Genomic DNA, 15,493 nt, shown 5'->3' on the forward strand with positions numbered 1-15,493 from the left:
TGGAGACGGACGCTGTGCCGGCCCGTCCCGGAGCTGCCGCCCCGCCGCCGCCCCAGCTCCGCCCGGTAGGAGCCGCGGGGAACGCGGGCCGGGGCAGAAGGCTCGGCTGCCCCGGGGTCCCCCCGGCTCGGGCGCGGCCGCGCTGCCTTTGGCACAGCCCCGCGGGGTTTGTGACACCGCATGGCCGGCGCTGCCTCTGCTCCGTGCCGCGGCAGCGCCGGGGCCCTGAGTGCCTGCTGGGGCTGCGGGGCTCGGCCCCACACAGCTCCCCTTCTTCCTTTTTCTTTTCTTTTTTTTTTCGGTTTTTTTTTTTTTTGGGGGGGGGGTGGGGGTTGGGGTTTTATGTATCAACTCAGTCACTTGTACATACTCAACACTTCCTGCAGTTAAATATTACAGTGTGTATATCTCTACATCCTTTGCAAAGATGAATCAGGGCTTATTCTGATTGCTCTGAAAGGCCTGTACTGTTTGTTTGTTTGTGGGGTTTTTTTTGTTTGTTTGTTTCTGTTTTCTGTTGGGTTTTTTTTGTTTTGTTTTTGGGGGGTTTTTTGGGGTTTTTTTTTTTACTGTTTGTTTGTTTGGGGGGTTTTTTTTGTTTGTTTGTTTCTGTTTTCTGTTGGGTTTTTTTTGTTTTGTTTTTGGGGGGTTTTTTGGGGTTTTTTTTTTTACTGTTTTTTTGTTTTGGGGGTTTTTTTTTTTTTTTTGTTTTGTTTTTTTTTGTTTGGCTTGGGTTTTTTTTCTAAGTTTTCCACTGACCTCCACAACTCCAGCTCGGGCAAACACAGAATTGCATCATTTCTCAAATGCAGCCTCCTGTCTCTCCTTCCCCCCCCAGATCCAGCAATAAGCCAACATGAACGAGGTGGTGGAGACCCTGAGGAAGATCGAGGACAAGTACAAGCTCTTCCAGCAGCAGCAGTTCACCTTCATCAGAGCCCTGGAGCGCAGCCGGGAGGAAGCCCATGACTTGATCAGGCCCGTGTCATCCATTGTCCAGGTACACAGCCCTGGGCACAAAGGGCTCAGCAGGGGCTGGGGGCACCTCCCGGGCTGGGGAAGTGTTCCTGCTGAAGGGAAGGTGCACACAAAGGGCCCAGGAAGGTCTGTGTGTGACTGAGGGGTGGGGAGAGAGCTCCTGTGCGGGGCTGCCGGGATCCCAGCAGCAATCTCCAGGCTCAGCAGCACTTTGTGCTTCAGCTGAACGCTGCTGAGGCCCAGCCACAACACAGGCTGCAGAAAAACAGTGAAACCAAGGCTCCTTGCACAGGCACAAACACAGGCTGCAGGAAAACACTGAAACCAAGGCTCCTTGCACAGGCACAAACACGGGCTGCAGGAAAACACTGAAACCAAGGCTCCTTCCCCAGCACAAACACAAGGGTACAGGAAAACAGTGAAACCAAGGCTCCTTCCCCAGCACAAACACAGGCTGCAGGAAAACACTGAAACCAAGGCTCCTTCCCCAGCACAAACACAGGCTGAAGGAAAACAGTGAAACCAAGGCTCCTTGCCCAGTCTAAACACAGGCTGAAGGAAAACAGTGAAACCAAGGCTCCTTGCCCAGTCTGTGACCCTCGGCCTGCAGGAGCAGCAGGCCTGGCTCTGCCCCTGCTCTTGGTGCTGCTGTGGCTTTCCAGAGTGCTCATTAACAATAATGGCTGTGTCACACAGGGAGCAGCAGGGATGGAGGGCTGGCAGTCCCACATGGGCACGGGGTTTGCTGGGCTGCTGAGTGAATTCTCTGGGAAGTTTTAGAGCTTTAGAAAAGTAGAACTGAGAGCACCTGGAGGCAGAGGGGGGGAAAGAATCTAAATCAAATCAGAGCTGTGGATTTGAGAGGGCAGAGCTCAGCCCCAAACCCAGCTGGGTGGCTCAGGCAGAGTGAGAGCCAGGCTGCTGCCAGGACGAGGACACTCCGTGAGCTGCTGTCCTTGCCAGGGCTGCCTCTCCCAGCCAGAAGGGCTTTGCTCGTTGCCTGAAGAGGATTGTGGCACACACGTCCCCGAGCCTTTTCACCCCTTTGGGGTGTTCCCATCCTGTGTTTCCAGCAGCACTGGCGTTCCCCCCGTGCAGGTGCAGTGCTACAAGGACCACCACTGCTACAACTCCACCGACAGGCGCGTCCTCAACATGTTCGTGTCCATCTGCAGCGAGCTGCGCTGCCTCTGCCGCAGGATGGAGGCGGTGCACGCCGGGGACAGCGTCACCAAGGGCCTTTTGGAGAAGTGCAAAGTGCTCCTGAACGACAGCAACGACCTCACTGCCCTGCGAGCCACGTAGGTGCCTCCCCAGCCCGGCCCGGCCCGGCCCGGCTCGGCTCCGGGCATTTGGTGTCGCTGCTGGGGCTGGCGCTGCTCATTCCCCCCTGGTTTTACAGCAGCTCTGTCTCAGCCCCTGCCTGGCTCCGTGAGGGCTCAGGGCGGTGCCCAGCTCGCTGTGGCAGCTCCTGGCAAGCAGTGCCAGTGTCCCTGCACAGCGAGAGAGCTGCTGTGTCTGTCCAGCCCCTCCGGGGCGCAGGGCAGGGCAGGGGGGGCCCCGAGGCCCCGGCAGTGCTCAGGCAGGGCACCCCCTCCTTGCTGCTGCTGCTGCTGAGTGCACGGAGCTGATTTCTGCAGGGCAGTGCCTGTGTGTGCCCTGCAGCACTCCAGGCCTGTGCCAGGGTGGGTTTTGGCAGGACCCATCCCTCCATGGACAATTCCATCCGTGCTTTTGGGGAATGGCTCCTGTGCTTCCCCTGGGCTCTGAGGGCTGCCAGGGCTGCCAGGGCTCCTGTGCCAATGGCTCCCCTCTGTCCCACAGCTACCCCCACCGTGTTGTGAACCTCCTGAGCCTGGAGGAAGCGAGGCATCGCTACGGAGGGGTGGTGAGCCTGCTGCCCATCGTGATAGACAGCATGAGGGAATGGGTCACACACTCCAAGAGGAAGCTGCTCTGTGTTGTGAGTCCCTCGTGTGCCGTGTGCAAGAAGGAGACACCTGCTTCCCAAACAGAACCTGCAGTTCAGACCTCCGATAGTAATGAAAATACTGTGCAATTGCAGGAAAAAGATTTCCAGAAATTCCTGGCGGCAAATCAACCTCCGCCAAAAAAGGCACCCTGGAGGCCACCAGGCAAACACCCCTATTAAAGGATGAGAGCTCCTGCATCGTCTGCTCACACCTTTAAGCACCTGGCTGATCAAATACAGTGCAATGAACACCAGAGAGCCATCCTGAGCCCACTTTCTGCAGCCAGCCCGGGACACGTGCATTCCCCCTCCCTTGCTGATGTTCCCACTCTGCTCCTCACATCCCCACAGAAGCTCCCTGGGCCAGCACTGCAATGGGAGCAGGGATCACTCAGGACTCAGCAGGCTCTAAACTCTCAGACATGAATCTGGGACAAGTCATTTGAAGCAGTATTTTAAATTTTCTAAGCCTTCTTCCTGAGGAACATCCCCTCGCTGCTGCCACAGGCAGGGGGTGAAGAGGCTGCCTGTCTGCAGGATGGGATGCAGAGCAGCAAAGGGCTGACATTATGGATTCAGACACATCTTTGACATTTAGATTTGTCTCTAAACCTCCCTCACCCTCAGGGAAATCGTTTGTTTAGCTGGACCACAGAATCCCTGTTCACAGGACACTAAGGGGGTTTTCCATAGCTGCCACTGGCTGCAGAGGCCAGTGCTCTTCAGCTGGGCTCTGCTGCAGCCTCCTGCAGCTCCTCACACCTCAAAACATATCCCCTTACACCTGTTGACCCCTGTGCTGTCAGAGCTGGAGATGTAAAGGAGAGCAGAGTTCATTTTGCCCTTAGCTTGTGTGTGCTGAGAAGAGCCAAACAAAACAGCCCTGTGCTCCTCAGACTTCCACAAATTAAAAGCCATTTCCAGTCCACGTGATCCATGGGAATGTGGTGGGAGCATCATGCTCAGATGGTTCCTGTTCAAACTGCAGACTGACCTGCCTGTGCTTTCCCTGCTTCAGGGCAAGGTTAGCGTTACATTAGGCTAATGTCCCACCCAAGGGGCAAGCCCACGATGGCCCTGGGGCTCAAAATAAGGAGCATGAGGTCAGCACGTCTCAGACCCTACAGCCCTTCCTAAATAAGTGTCCACCCTGTCTGACTGCTCTTGTCCCCTCCAAATGACCTCCTGCTGGAAGACACTCCTGAACAAACAATTTCCCCTTTCATACCAGGCTCAGTTTGCTATGAGAAAGCTTTTGCCTTAAAATCACCAGGTTTTGGCAACAAGCAGCTAAAAACAGAAGGAAGAATTAATACAGAGGAGGGGGCATAGGATGGAATAACAGCTCAGATGAAATGGAAAATATTTCCAGGAGCGTTTTTATTCCTCACATAACCTCACGTTGTTTTGCACTTTTTTCCTTTCTCCTATCCACTTGCACTCAATGCACCCTCCCAGTCTGGAGCAGAGCCCTATTTTTAGGGAGATTTGATCCAACTGAACTGAACCTTAGTGAACTCAAAATGGTAACAGAGGGTCACAGAGCAGCTCCTGGGCACCACTGGGGCCACAGCCAGTGGAATGTCACTGTCACCCTCTCTGGCTTCACTTGAGATCCATGGTGCAGAGGCAGCTTCAGGCTGAAAAATCCAACTTGTGGCAGCTGCCCTGTTGTGTTCCATGGTGCAGACAAGTGACAGTTGCTGCCTTGGAAAGGTTTTCAGGACAAGCTGCTAAGACTGAATGATGACAAGTGCTGGGGACACAAGAGATGCTATTCCCAGATCTTGTTTCCAACCTTCTTGGCCCTGTCCTATGGTTTAAATTTGATCACACAGGCTGTGAGGAGACCAAAATTATCCTCCAGTTTGTAGCTCACTTTCAGCTTCCAGGGATGAGCACGGCACAAATGGTTTTTCAGAGCAGTCCTACCAAAGCCAGTCCACCACTGCTGCTCAAAACTCCAGTGCAGTTGACATTTTGCACTTGACCAAGGTGATACACACAAAAAAGTTCCCAAATTTTAATAATAAGATTCATACATGCAAGAAACAGTTCCCAAATCTTAGTAATAATTTCTAGCCTAGCCCTATCCTTTCAGTCAGTGTCATGCAGCCAAAATTTTAAGACCCAAGCAGAAAAATGAGTGCATAAAACTTGCAGTCTGAGGTTTGATAATGACAAGACCAGAATCTGTTGGAAGACTGCAAAGTTAAGTCTCACAAAAACATCCAGACAAATTACTTAATTTCCATACAAGTTCTCCTCTTCCAGAGTGGATGGACACTTCAAAAGACAAAAAGATACAGCAAGAATTGTTTTCCTCTACTACAAATCAAGCTGTTTGAAGAATTTACATAAACAGGATGTAAATGCCACACACAAAAGTGCAATAAAGTTTTACTTTAGCCTCAGTGAGCATAAAATTGCAAGATACACACTGAGAAAGCAGGCAGGGCACCAGCCTGACTTTCCTACAGATCTGTCACTTAGTCCAGGAAATAAATGCTGCTTTTTTTTGTTCAAAGGCTTAAATAGACACATGGGCTGGTAATAGATGATACCAACAGAATCCTGGCATCTGAATGAATTATCTCTGTGCTCCCCTTGATTCAGCTAAGGGTCAAATCAGGCTTTTGTCAAAATGAGGAACCTGATGTAGTTGAGGGTGTCCCCAGTCAGTGCAGGGTGGTGAACTGGAAGAGCTTTGGAGATCCCTTCCAACCCAAAGAGTTCTGTGATAAATCAATCATTCTGTGAGAATCATTCTGTATGTTCAGTGTGGCTCCAGCCTCTCACCCACCGAGAGGACAGGCCAGAGCTCACCCGAGGTGTCAGGAGTGGCAGAAGGGTCGGTTCCAGGAGAGCAAACTCCGCATCCCAGAGATGCGAGCGAGGCATGGGCTTGGCAGGGCCTCTAGCGGCCGCCTCAGAGCGGTGTCCAAACCTCTCACCGGCAACTTCCACACAGCTCCAACAACCCTGCTGTCCCCAGTCCTGAACCCACAGGGCTTTTTTAACATTGGTCACAGGTACCCAGACCCGGGACACAGCCCAGGGCAGCTGCGGGGCCACTCCCATCCCCAGGGCTGTAATTTCAGAAGAGCCAGCGGCTGTTCCCTGTCACCACCAACCTGTTCCCCGCATCATAAACACCCCGAGGCAGGAGAGGTTTTCCTGGGAGTCCTCAATTCCCCTGGTGGTGCTGCAGCAGCAGTTTGAGCTCTCAGTCAGCTGAGCATGGAGCACAGGCAGCTTCACAGGAACCAGGAATAGCGTCTGGCAGACAGGAGAGATCAGCCAGCCCAAACGTGGAGTGAAAAGACCTTCAGGGAAAAAAAAAGTTCAGCCAAGTAAAGCCCACAGACACCAAAACTGTGATGACCACAAGTCAAGTATTTGAACAGTCTTGTCTGGAAAGGAAAGCCCCTGGGAATGCAACCCAGGCTTCCTTTGCAGAGCTCCTGCGTGTGAACGGACAAAGCAACTCAACTGCTGTGATTTCCTATTTTGTGACCACTTTTAAAATCCACCATTGTGCCAGCAGAGAAGTAGTTCCAACAAATCAGGATCAATCAGCACAGATATTTTAATTTCCTGAATTTGAAGTATTTCCTTCCCTAATGTCTCCTGTGTGATTATCAGCTGTTATGAACTGCCAGATGTACTGCTTGGCATTAGTGAGTAAGGAAGGCACTTCATTTTTCTCTTCTTGTACCCCAGTAATACACTTCTGTGGGTAATTTTTATCTGATGATCTTTTTACACTGGTAAGTGCAGCTGTGCCATGCCAGGCTTAAGGGATGCCTTATTTTGAACCCATTCTGGTTAAGGGCAAGCTAAATTCACTTTGTGCTTTGTTTTCATTTTACTACCACATGCTGTAGAACTAATCCCAGTGCAGGGGTCCAAACAATTTATTGTCTCACTGAACTCTAAGATGATGTTTATGGTATTTTCTACATAAAATTCTCCATAGACATTACAAAACATGCCAAAGCATGTTCACAATGTGCCACTTGCACAACTTAGACCCTTGTCTGGGTTGCCCATATTTAAGAATTATACTTAGTCCTTAATTGGAATGCTGAGGCTTGTGTATGGATTACTAAACTGCTTTGAGCAATCTTTCAAATATTCATTTATTTCAAGAAGAGAAGGGAAAAAAACTCCAAACAAACAAATAAAAACCAATGAAAGACCAGAACCAGTGAGAAAGTGCCAGTCTGAGAAAAAAGCAAAACAAGAGAACAACCTTACCTCACCAGGTTAAGCTTAGAAAAAGTGGCCCCAAAATTCCTCACGGTCTGAGGAAATGTCCTCGTGTCTGCACTGTATGGAAGGGAAAAGCACAGACAGAGCCAACTCCTGACAGCAGCCCCAGCTTTGCAAACAAGGCTCTGACATTTCCAGCTATTAATTTCTCTAATCACTGTGCAGTCCTGGCCTGCAGGAGCAAGGCCATGCAGAAGCTCACGAGCAGACTTGCAGCACTGGACTGTTTGCAGTTCATTTATGGATTATACTGGCACATTTTTTGGTGAGTTTGTTTGGCACAGAAGAAAAGAAAAAAGGCTTTGGCTCCATGCAGAAAAATGAGCTTCTAATGGTGAATCCTGTGCAAAGGGGCAGCAGCTCTGACCTGCTCTGGACTGTCCCATCTGGGAAAATGTTTGGACACTGAGCTCCCTTCCATGTGTTTGGTCCCAAAAAGGTCTGGCAGGGAATTTAACACAGAGTAGTGCAAAACAATACATTTTATTTGTTCACAGTTAAACACAAGCAACTGCCTTGACATTTTAGAACATTCTAATAAGGACAGCAAAACCTCCTTTTGGTTTAAGTTCTCTTTAGCTTACGATTGTACCATTTCCTCGTATTTCATATTTATGGCATTTAATGTGGATTGTTTAACATGCTTACAAAGAGCGAGGCAGGGAACAGATTAACTTGACAAAGACAGCAATTTTAGATTTAACTAAAAGCAGTCAGTTAAAAAAATCTGTTTCCACTTCACTGATGGGACCCCTTCAAACAAACTGCAAGTTAACTACATACAGCAGATCCATGATTTTTAGACTTAGGAAAGAAAATTGCAAAATTTGTTCCTCCATAATCTTTGTGGTCCATAAACAAACCTAAAGTGGTTTCCATTACTATCCTGGTACTAAAATCCTGTTTAAAAGAAGAAAAAAAGCCACCTTACCAAAGAGCTTGCGTTGCTGCCAGGGCATTTTTGTGACTGACACAAAACCTGCCTCTCCTGGGAACGCCAGACCCGGGCTGGGCAGAGCAGGATGGGAAGGAGCTCCTCCACCATTCCCAGCTGAGCTGGCCCATCAGGCCCTTCGTGTGCAAACCGTTCACTGCCCAGGCTGGGATCCAGTGGGAGAGGGGCAGGAAAGCTCCAAATCCTAAACACGCTACCACGTTTGCTACCACTACGTCTGAGAAAGCCTAAAGACAAAACCAGGCTGCCACTTACAACCAACTCTCTAATCTCTACTCCATGCAGAGTCAGCTTTGACACAACCACTGAAGTTCACCTCTACTCTCAGAGTTCAGACTGACCAACTGAAAGGACACGGAGAATAATTTAAGACAGGCAGAAATGTGTTCAGACCTTGGAGTTACGGAGGAGGCGGGAAGGGGAGCACGAGGCCTGGCAGCAGTGAGCTGAGCTGCTCTGACAGCCTCGTTCCCTCCCGGGCTAAGAAGGGATTTGGACTACAAATGCAAGTGTGCTTGGACTTGATTTCTGTGTGAGGTGGTTCTTAAACAGCAGCTGCCACCCACAGAATGTTTAGGAGAAGAGGCCACGAGTGATGCAGGGGAAGTGTGAAGCCTGAACCATCTGAGTACAGCTGGACCCAGCCACGGGGGACATTTAAAACAAGCACTGCCTTCCTAACAGCAGGCCCTGTTCTGCCAGGAAGGAGATTGAGTCTGACCACTGACAAGCCCTGATCCCACAATTCTCCTTCACAGAAGGCTCATAATTGACTTAAAACATAATTAATACCAAAAGGCTTCACGCCAGGATTCTGATTTCAGTGTGAGCAGGATTCCTCCTCAGCCTTGTCATCTAAGGAAGTAGGATGAGGGTGAAGGGGAGAGACCTAGAGCCAAATTGACACTGCTGAACTCAAAAATGCGCTGGAATCTGAGTAGGAGGGCACTCAAAGGAAACCATGCTCTCCAAGGCAAGCCTGAGAAGGTATTGCCAGGAAGAATGAAGCCAATTTCTTGGACTCAAAACATGGTGGTCTTGTTCAAACAAAGAACAAATGAAGACGGGTGAGGCAGCACGTTTCCCTGATTAGAGAAGCAAATCCTCCTCTGCAGATCTTCATAAGCTTGGAATTCTACCTCCATGTTCTGCATCCTCTCCCTGCTTGAGTAAAGCTTCCTCTTCCCTCTTCTCCCACCCCAACTGCTCTCCCATACAAACCAGTGTGAGGTCAATCAGGCAAACACTTCAAACACCATGAAGATCTGAAGCTGGTGCTTTAACAAGTCTTCAGCATTTACGGTCTCTTCTGCATTACAAGCTCCAGTTCCTTTTTGTCTGTTCAAATGTAACTTCCCAGGAAATGTTAAGGACAATATAAACAATGATCATGAATTAGGGTGAATGAATCATTTTGCAGAGGTATAATGTTCTTTAAACATTTGGGTATTCAATCATACTCCAACTTAATGAAGGCTGGGCTCTGAGGGATGTGGGAGAGTGGACAGGCAAAAATAGAGAATGCACTGGAAAATCCTAGTGCTGCTTCTTTCCAGGATGAAAGGAACCAAAGTCACCTGGACAGGCAGCACAACCAACTGCTCTAAATGGGAAGCTTGCAAAGAAATACAAAGCATTCAGAGTAAACTCACAAATGTTAATTTGGCCTCATATTGCACTCAAGTTCATAAACGCAGCCACTCAACTGGGGACAGGGAGAAAGGGGAAAAAAATACTTGCAAATGCTAACAGTTGTCCCTTCAAATTAGTACACGCTGCTAAGGATTGAATTTGAGAAAGAAGCAAGAGTTAGGCTGGGCATTTTCAATTCCAGACCCAAAAATCCACTTTGCATTCATTCAGCAGCCTCCTTCCGTTCCTGGCCATCGATCCTGCTCCACTGCATGAGCCACTGCTCAGACCAAAGAAACATAAAAGCTTTTAGTTAAACTTGCACTCACGCCTCCTGTTCTATGCCAAGAATATGAAAATAACACTGATTGACTATCTTCCTCTTTAACTGTGGTCATGATGAGTTTCATTGTAGTCCATGATATGAAGCTGTCCAACACTGCTTTCCTGGAGCTTAGGCGAGAGGTTTTCGGGGCTTGGAGGGGCCTTGGACTCCATGCTTGGATCTTTACATAGTTCAGTCTTTAGGGCATCAGACAGCCTGTTGATGCTGACCCCCTCCTCATCACACTGGCTCTCACTCTTGTTGCGAAATAATTCTCGTGCCTTCATTCCAAGGAAGCTCTTGGAGCTGGGGAGTGAACCTACAGTCAGTGGGACAGTAGTGGAGGGCTCCAGCAACACAGATGTGTCCCAGCGACTGCTCAGCCTCTGGTTCTGGGGTTTTTCTGGGGTGGAGAGCTCGCTGCTGCTGCCCCCCTTACTGCTACTGCTGCCTCGGGTGCTGGGAGGTTTGGTCTCTCCATTTCTACCAAGTGTTTCTTCACTGTGTGCTGCTGTATCTTCATTACCACAATCCAGCCTGCTTGGGGAAAAGAGAGGACACAGTGTCAAGGAAATCACAGTAATTAAACAGTGGAGAGGGAAATGCTGGCCAGGGCAGATTACTTTGATTACTTTCCCTTTCTGCCTCTGGCTATGTACTTCAACAGGTTTCCTTTCACACCTCTGGGGCAAAGCAGGAGAGACAGGGAGTAACCAAATGTGTCATTTGCACATCCACTGTTTTTAAGTCCAAAACTGACAATAATCCCCCATGGCTCCTGCAGATTTCACACCACCACCCTCACAGACAGGGAGTAACCAAATGTGTCACACACTCAGCTTTGCACATCCACTGTTTTTAAGTCCAAAACTGACAATAATCCCCCATGGCTCCTGCAGATTTCACACCACCACCCTCACCTTTCTTCTGCTGCTTCAGCTGCTTCTGTTTTATCATCTTCAAGTTTTTTCAGTAGACTGCTCTTCTCCAGCCGCCCAAACAGATCCAAGATCTCCAGCTCAAACGCCTGGGTGATTTTTTTCTGAGCCTTGTACCTGCTTTCTACTGCCTGCAGCTGACCCCTGAGCAAAGAGAGAAACCAGAATGTCCAAAATCTCCAGATTCTGCCTCAGCTGTGAGAGTGCATCTGTCAAAGCACAGCTAAAATGTTACACAGGAAACCCCTACCTTGCTTGGATTTTAACATCTTCCAGGTATTTCTTTTGCTCCAGGAAGAGGTGGTCCTTTTTTGCAAGCTGAGATTCCAGTTCAGCTATCCTTTTCTGGGAAGCATCGAGCCTTTGGCTTTGCTGCTGAACACACAACTTTGCTTTCTCCAGTTCTTTCCGAAAAGCAGCGTGCAACATTTCAACCTCCTCGAAGCAAACAACACAATGGTAAAGTCTAATTTGATCCTGTGTTATTTTTATTGGTGTTTAGACATGTTTCTGATGTTATAAATAGGCACATTTTAAAGCAAGCCAGAATAAAAGCAGCATTTCTAAAAACAGATATAGAAAACCAGCCCTGCTGAGGATGTACACTATTAAAATAACTACACATCACTGGAATTTATTAGCACATTAATGTTCCTTATGAAAACCTCTTTTCATCAAAGCACTCTTGCCAGTTCTGCACTGGATTAGAGTAGACAAACTCTATTTTAAATCCATTTTCCAACACGACCTTCATTAAATACCAGTAGAAGATTTCTTTTCAGTGTATTATTCACCTTCTTTAATTACGTGCTCTCACGCAGGAACAGTTATATTGTTGTGTAATTTACTTGCTTCTAATTAGAAAAAGGTTTCTTTGAAGTCAGGAAGTAAAACCATATGAACCACAGTGAAGTTACTGTTAACTTTTAATAGGAAAATGACTGAGTGGGAAGGCTGAGATGCTCATTTTGAAGCAACACCTCACAAAAACCCGTAAAATCCTTGTTAAGATCTTTCCACAAATTCTGGCACTACTACCCTGCATTATTTTACCAACAATCTGCTGTCAGTTACATTTGAGCACAGTGAAGTCTTGACTTTTGGAAAAGAAATTGTTAAGAATTTACATCAGTTGGCTAAAACAGGCCCCAGGTGTACCCCAACAACCCTTTCTTAACTTTCAGAAGGGGCACTGAAGATATTCCTCAAACCCACAGGGCATAAAACATCTGAACAGAAGATCAAACATACAATCAAATCCCTGAAAATCAATTTCAGAACAAAGAGTCTGTTAAGTTACAAAGCCTTTCCTTCTGAACTCAGGGCTGGGAATGGCTGGATGATGACCTCAAGGGAAGTCTCCCCAAAAGTCCTCTGCACTGGTACCTTTGTAGTGTCTGTGTGCTTGTGCTGCAGCTGCTCCAGGTACAGCTCATTGACCTCCCCAAGAACCAGCAGCTGCCTGTTCAAGAACTCCATCTGCTGTTGCACTGATTCACTGTTGGAAAGCTGGGAAGGGAAATGGAACAGAGTCCAACATTGGGATGAACAGTTCAGGAGAGTCACAGCTGACAGGCACTGTGTTCACAGGTATTTTTATGAAGAAGGGAAACAAAGGCTAAAATCCAATGCTTCATAGGTAGTTAAGTGTTAGATAAATTGTTTTCATAAAGAACTTTTCATTTCCATTCAACTTATGATATAAACAGTATCAGTTGTCAAGATTAAGCAGTTTTAATATAAATTCATAATGCTCAATCTGCAAATCCCTGCTGTGGAAAAAGCCAAAATAAGAAGTTTCAGAAGCTCTTTAACTGAGTTTAGAGTTTCTTCACCAAAATACATTTTTGTGTGTTGTTTTTGTGCAGTTAGTATCAGACTCTGGAGCTCAGCACAGGCTTCTTTCAGTTCAAGAAAGAAAAAGCACCTAATGGAAACTATCACATAAAAATAATCAGAAAGACACAAAGGGACCCTCTTACCTTTTGAGAAACTTGGCTAAGCAGCAATTCAGTGTGACACACCTTGTTGTTTGCCTTCTTTAACTCTAACCTCAGATCTGCTATCATGTTCCTGCAGTCTTCCAGCTTGGTCTGTTCAAGGGACAAAGAAATTACTCAGGGTTCTGGAACTTCACTAAGGACAGCAAAGGCACAGGAGGCTGTAAACCACCAACACTGGAAATCAAGTTATACTGACCCCTCCAAACCAGCTAAGAACCTGCCTTTTCCTATTTCCAAGCTGAAGACAGGACAAAACAGGACTGTAAAAGGATGATATTAAGTTAGGCACTTTCAATTATGCACTGTCTTATTCTGAATCAGGACAATCTCTCTAATAAAAATGTGCAGTTTTCTCTCAGGTATTTCATGCCTCTTTATGAAGAAAGTTATTTTTAAAACCAATAAGTAATGGTTTCAACAACAAATTTGTTGCTGCTTCATACCTGCAATTCCTGGCTCTGGTTGTAGAATTCCTCCCGGTCGTGCTGCAGCTGTCGGATCTGGCTGTGAAGCTGAGCCACAATATTATCATGTTCCTCCTGAAACTGGTGGTACCTTGCCTGTTCTTTCTGCAGACTCAGTTTCAAGGCCTGGATCTCCTTTTCCTGCAGTTTCAGCTGATCTTTCTGTTAAGAAACCCACATGATTCATCAGACAAGACACCTGCTTAGCAGCTAGGACATCTATGCTCAGCCAAGCAAAGCTGTCATTACCAGCATGCAGGAAAACACTTTTACACACACACATTTTATACAGAGCATGTTCTCAAGGCTGTTGGGGCTTGGCTTGGTTTTGGCTGAAAAGGAGATGAAATGGTGATAAGGGTGGACAGGCTGAAAACTCACAGCCACATTCAAAGCATGAATGAGCAATAGCCTATCTTTCCACTGCCTCTCATGCTTTCAACAGGGACTTGGGCCTCACTGCTGAAGCAACAGTTCATCTTTCAAAACCTACTTGGAAGTTTATTTTTGGCTCTTGTAGTTAATTATCAGAAAGTGAAACTGCTGATGGAATTAGCTATATATTATGAAACACACCTAAATTTGTACTGAGACATCCTTCAGTGTACTTATATCTTCAAATTCTATCACAGTGAACACCTCTGGAAAACAACACTTGAGTTTCCAAAGCTTTTGCTGTTAGTCCTCATCTGAGGTGCAAAAAGACAATACTTTATCAAATATGCAGTAAGGTCTTTAGCCAGGCATTGAACAGCCACTCCACTAACAGGGAAGCCTTTACCATTACCCAAAGGCAAGTGCTGGCAGGGGTCAAGCAGGAAGGATTCAGATGCCTGCAGCCAACTCCAAACTCCTGACATTAATAACCACAGCACACAGAACTCATGCATGAGTCACTCCACAAACACCGACTTCAATAAAGCGACAAATGAGGCTTCTTTGTTAATTGAGTGGTACCAACGGACACCAGCCAGGCCAATTAACACTTTTAGCAGCACCAGTGTGTCTCAGTCAGCTTCCCAGCTCACCATGGCAGCATTGTGCTCCTCCAGGGCCGTGGCTTTGATGACTTTGCGCAGGAGCCGGCGGTTGCGCAGCGCGTGCTGCTGCCTCTTGAAGCGCTCGTACAGCAGCTGGTTGTGCAGCAGAAGCAGCTGGTTCCTCAGGGTGTGAATCTCATCCGAGGGGGGAGAACCTGCAGTGGGACACAGGAGAGGTTACTGAGCTGCGTTCTCTGCTTTATTTTATCTCCAACACAAAAATCATAAACATTTTTCCCAAAGCAATGGGTACATGCCTCAAATGGATTGCTCATTTGATTAAGAACAATAAGCCAAGCCACCATCACCACAGAAGCCTCAGAGCACAAAACTAAGACATGGACACATAAATAAGCAAGAAAAACCATCAGTTTTAGATTGAATGAGCAGTGAGAAGATGCAAGGATCTGTCAGATGACCAGCAGCACAGTGAAGCTTAGCCAGGCTGAAATGGTCAAAAGCAGAAGCGTCGAGAATTTTGCACTTTTCAAAGATGAAAAAAGCAGCTCATCTCTCTGGAACACAGCTATTTGCTACACAGATAAACCCTCCACTTAGTGGAGGGCATAATTTTTCTGCAGTATTAGTTAAAAACCCACAAGCAAAAAGTATGCAGGTCATTGTTTAAGCAAATCTAATAATAGAGGAACAGATTGCCAAAACATGAGAAATTTCCTCACCTCCAAAGTGAGTCCAGTCAGCAGATTTGCTTGGCAGAGACAATCTGAAAAAAGAAAATGCAGCATTAACAGGTAAGTTTAAGTAAAAAAAATTGAATGTTCACCTCAAAAGAGCTTATAGCCTGGTAAAAGTACAATTAAGGTCAGTGGGTATAAAAAGATTAGGGAGGAACTGTGCAGCTGCTTCTTTGGCACAACTTAAAATTAAGCCAGCACAAAAAAAAAGAGTAA

At 47.2% G+C, this 15,493-nt stretch overlaps 2 protein-coding genes across 14 annotated transcripts in view; one reads left to right on the top strand and one right to left on the bottom strand.

Moving 5' to 3' along the window:
• SPACA9 (sperm acrosome associated 9) lies at positions 1–9,905 on the top strand. 4 transcript variants are annotated; one of them, XM_039720265.1, is made up of 4 exons: positions 1–65; positions 839–1,000; positions 2,077–2,279; positions 2,803–9,905. In XM_039720265.1, the coding sequence occupies exons 2-4, from the start codon at positions 857–859 to the stop codon at positions 3,128–3,130; spliced, it is 675 nt and encodes a 224-aa protein (XP_039576199.1). In that variant the 5' UTR covers positions 1–65; positions 839–856; the 3' UTR covers positions 3,131–9,905. The 4 variants fall into 4 exon arrangements, with proteins under 4 accessions (XP_039576199.1, XP_039576200.1, XP_039576201.1 ...); XM_039720266.1 differs by lacking the exon at positions 1–65 and adding an exon at positions 96–166; XM_039720267.1 differs by lacking the exon at positions 1–65 and having other exon boundaries at positions 719–1,000; positions 2,803–2,941; positions 3,044–9,905.
• Positions 7,690–15,493, bottom strand: part of TSC1 (TSC complex subunit 1) — a 26,788-nt gene continuing 18,984 nt past the window's right edge. For 7 of the 10 annotated variants that reach the window (XM_039720244.1, XM_039720242.1, XM_039720243.1 and 4 more), the window contains 8 exons: positions 15,263–15,306; positions 14,571–14,737; positions 13,522–13,704; positions 13,058–13,168; positions 12,462–12,584; positions 11,326–11,513; positions 11,058–11,219; positions 7,690–10,677 (listed from right to left, as the gene is read on the bottom strand). In XM_039720244.1, the coding sequence (XP_039576178.1) occupies positions 10,197–10,677; positions 11,058–11,219; positions 11,326–11,513; positions 12,462–12,584; positions 13,058–13,168; positions 13,522–13,704; positions 14,571–14,737; positions 15,263–15,306 (1,459 nt within the window). In that variant the 3' untranslated portion in view covers positions 7,690–10,196. The remainder of the gene's footprint in view (positions 10,678–11,057; positions 11,220–11,325; positions 11,514–12,461; positions 12,585–13,057; positions 13,169–13,521; positions 13,705–14,570; positions 14,738–15,262; positions 15,307–15,493) is intronic. The other 3 variants (XM_039720249.1, XM_039720245.1, XM_039720248.1) reach the window with 2 other exon arrangements.

This window comes from Passer montanus, unplaced genomic scaffold (genome assembly GCF_014805655.1).
Source record: "Passer montanus isolate IOZ18808 unplaced genomic scaffold, ASM1480565v1 scaffold43, whole genome shotgun sequence".
Classification (NCBI taxonomy): Eukaryota; Metazoa; Chordata; class Aves; order Passeriformes; family Passeridae; genus Passer; species Passer montanus.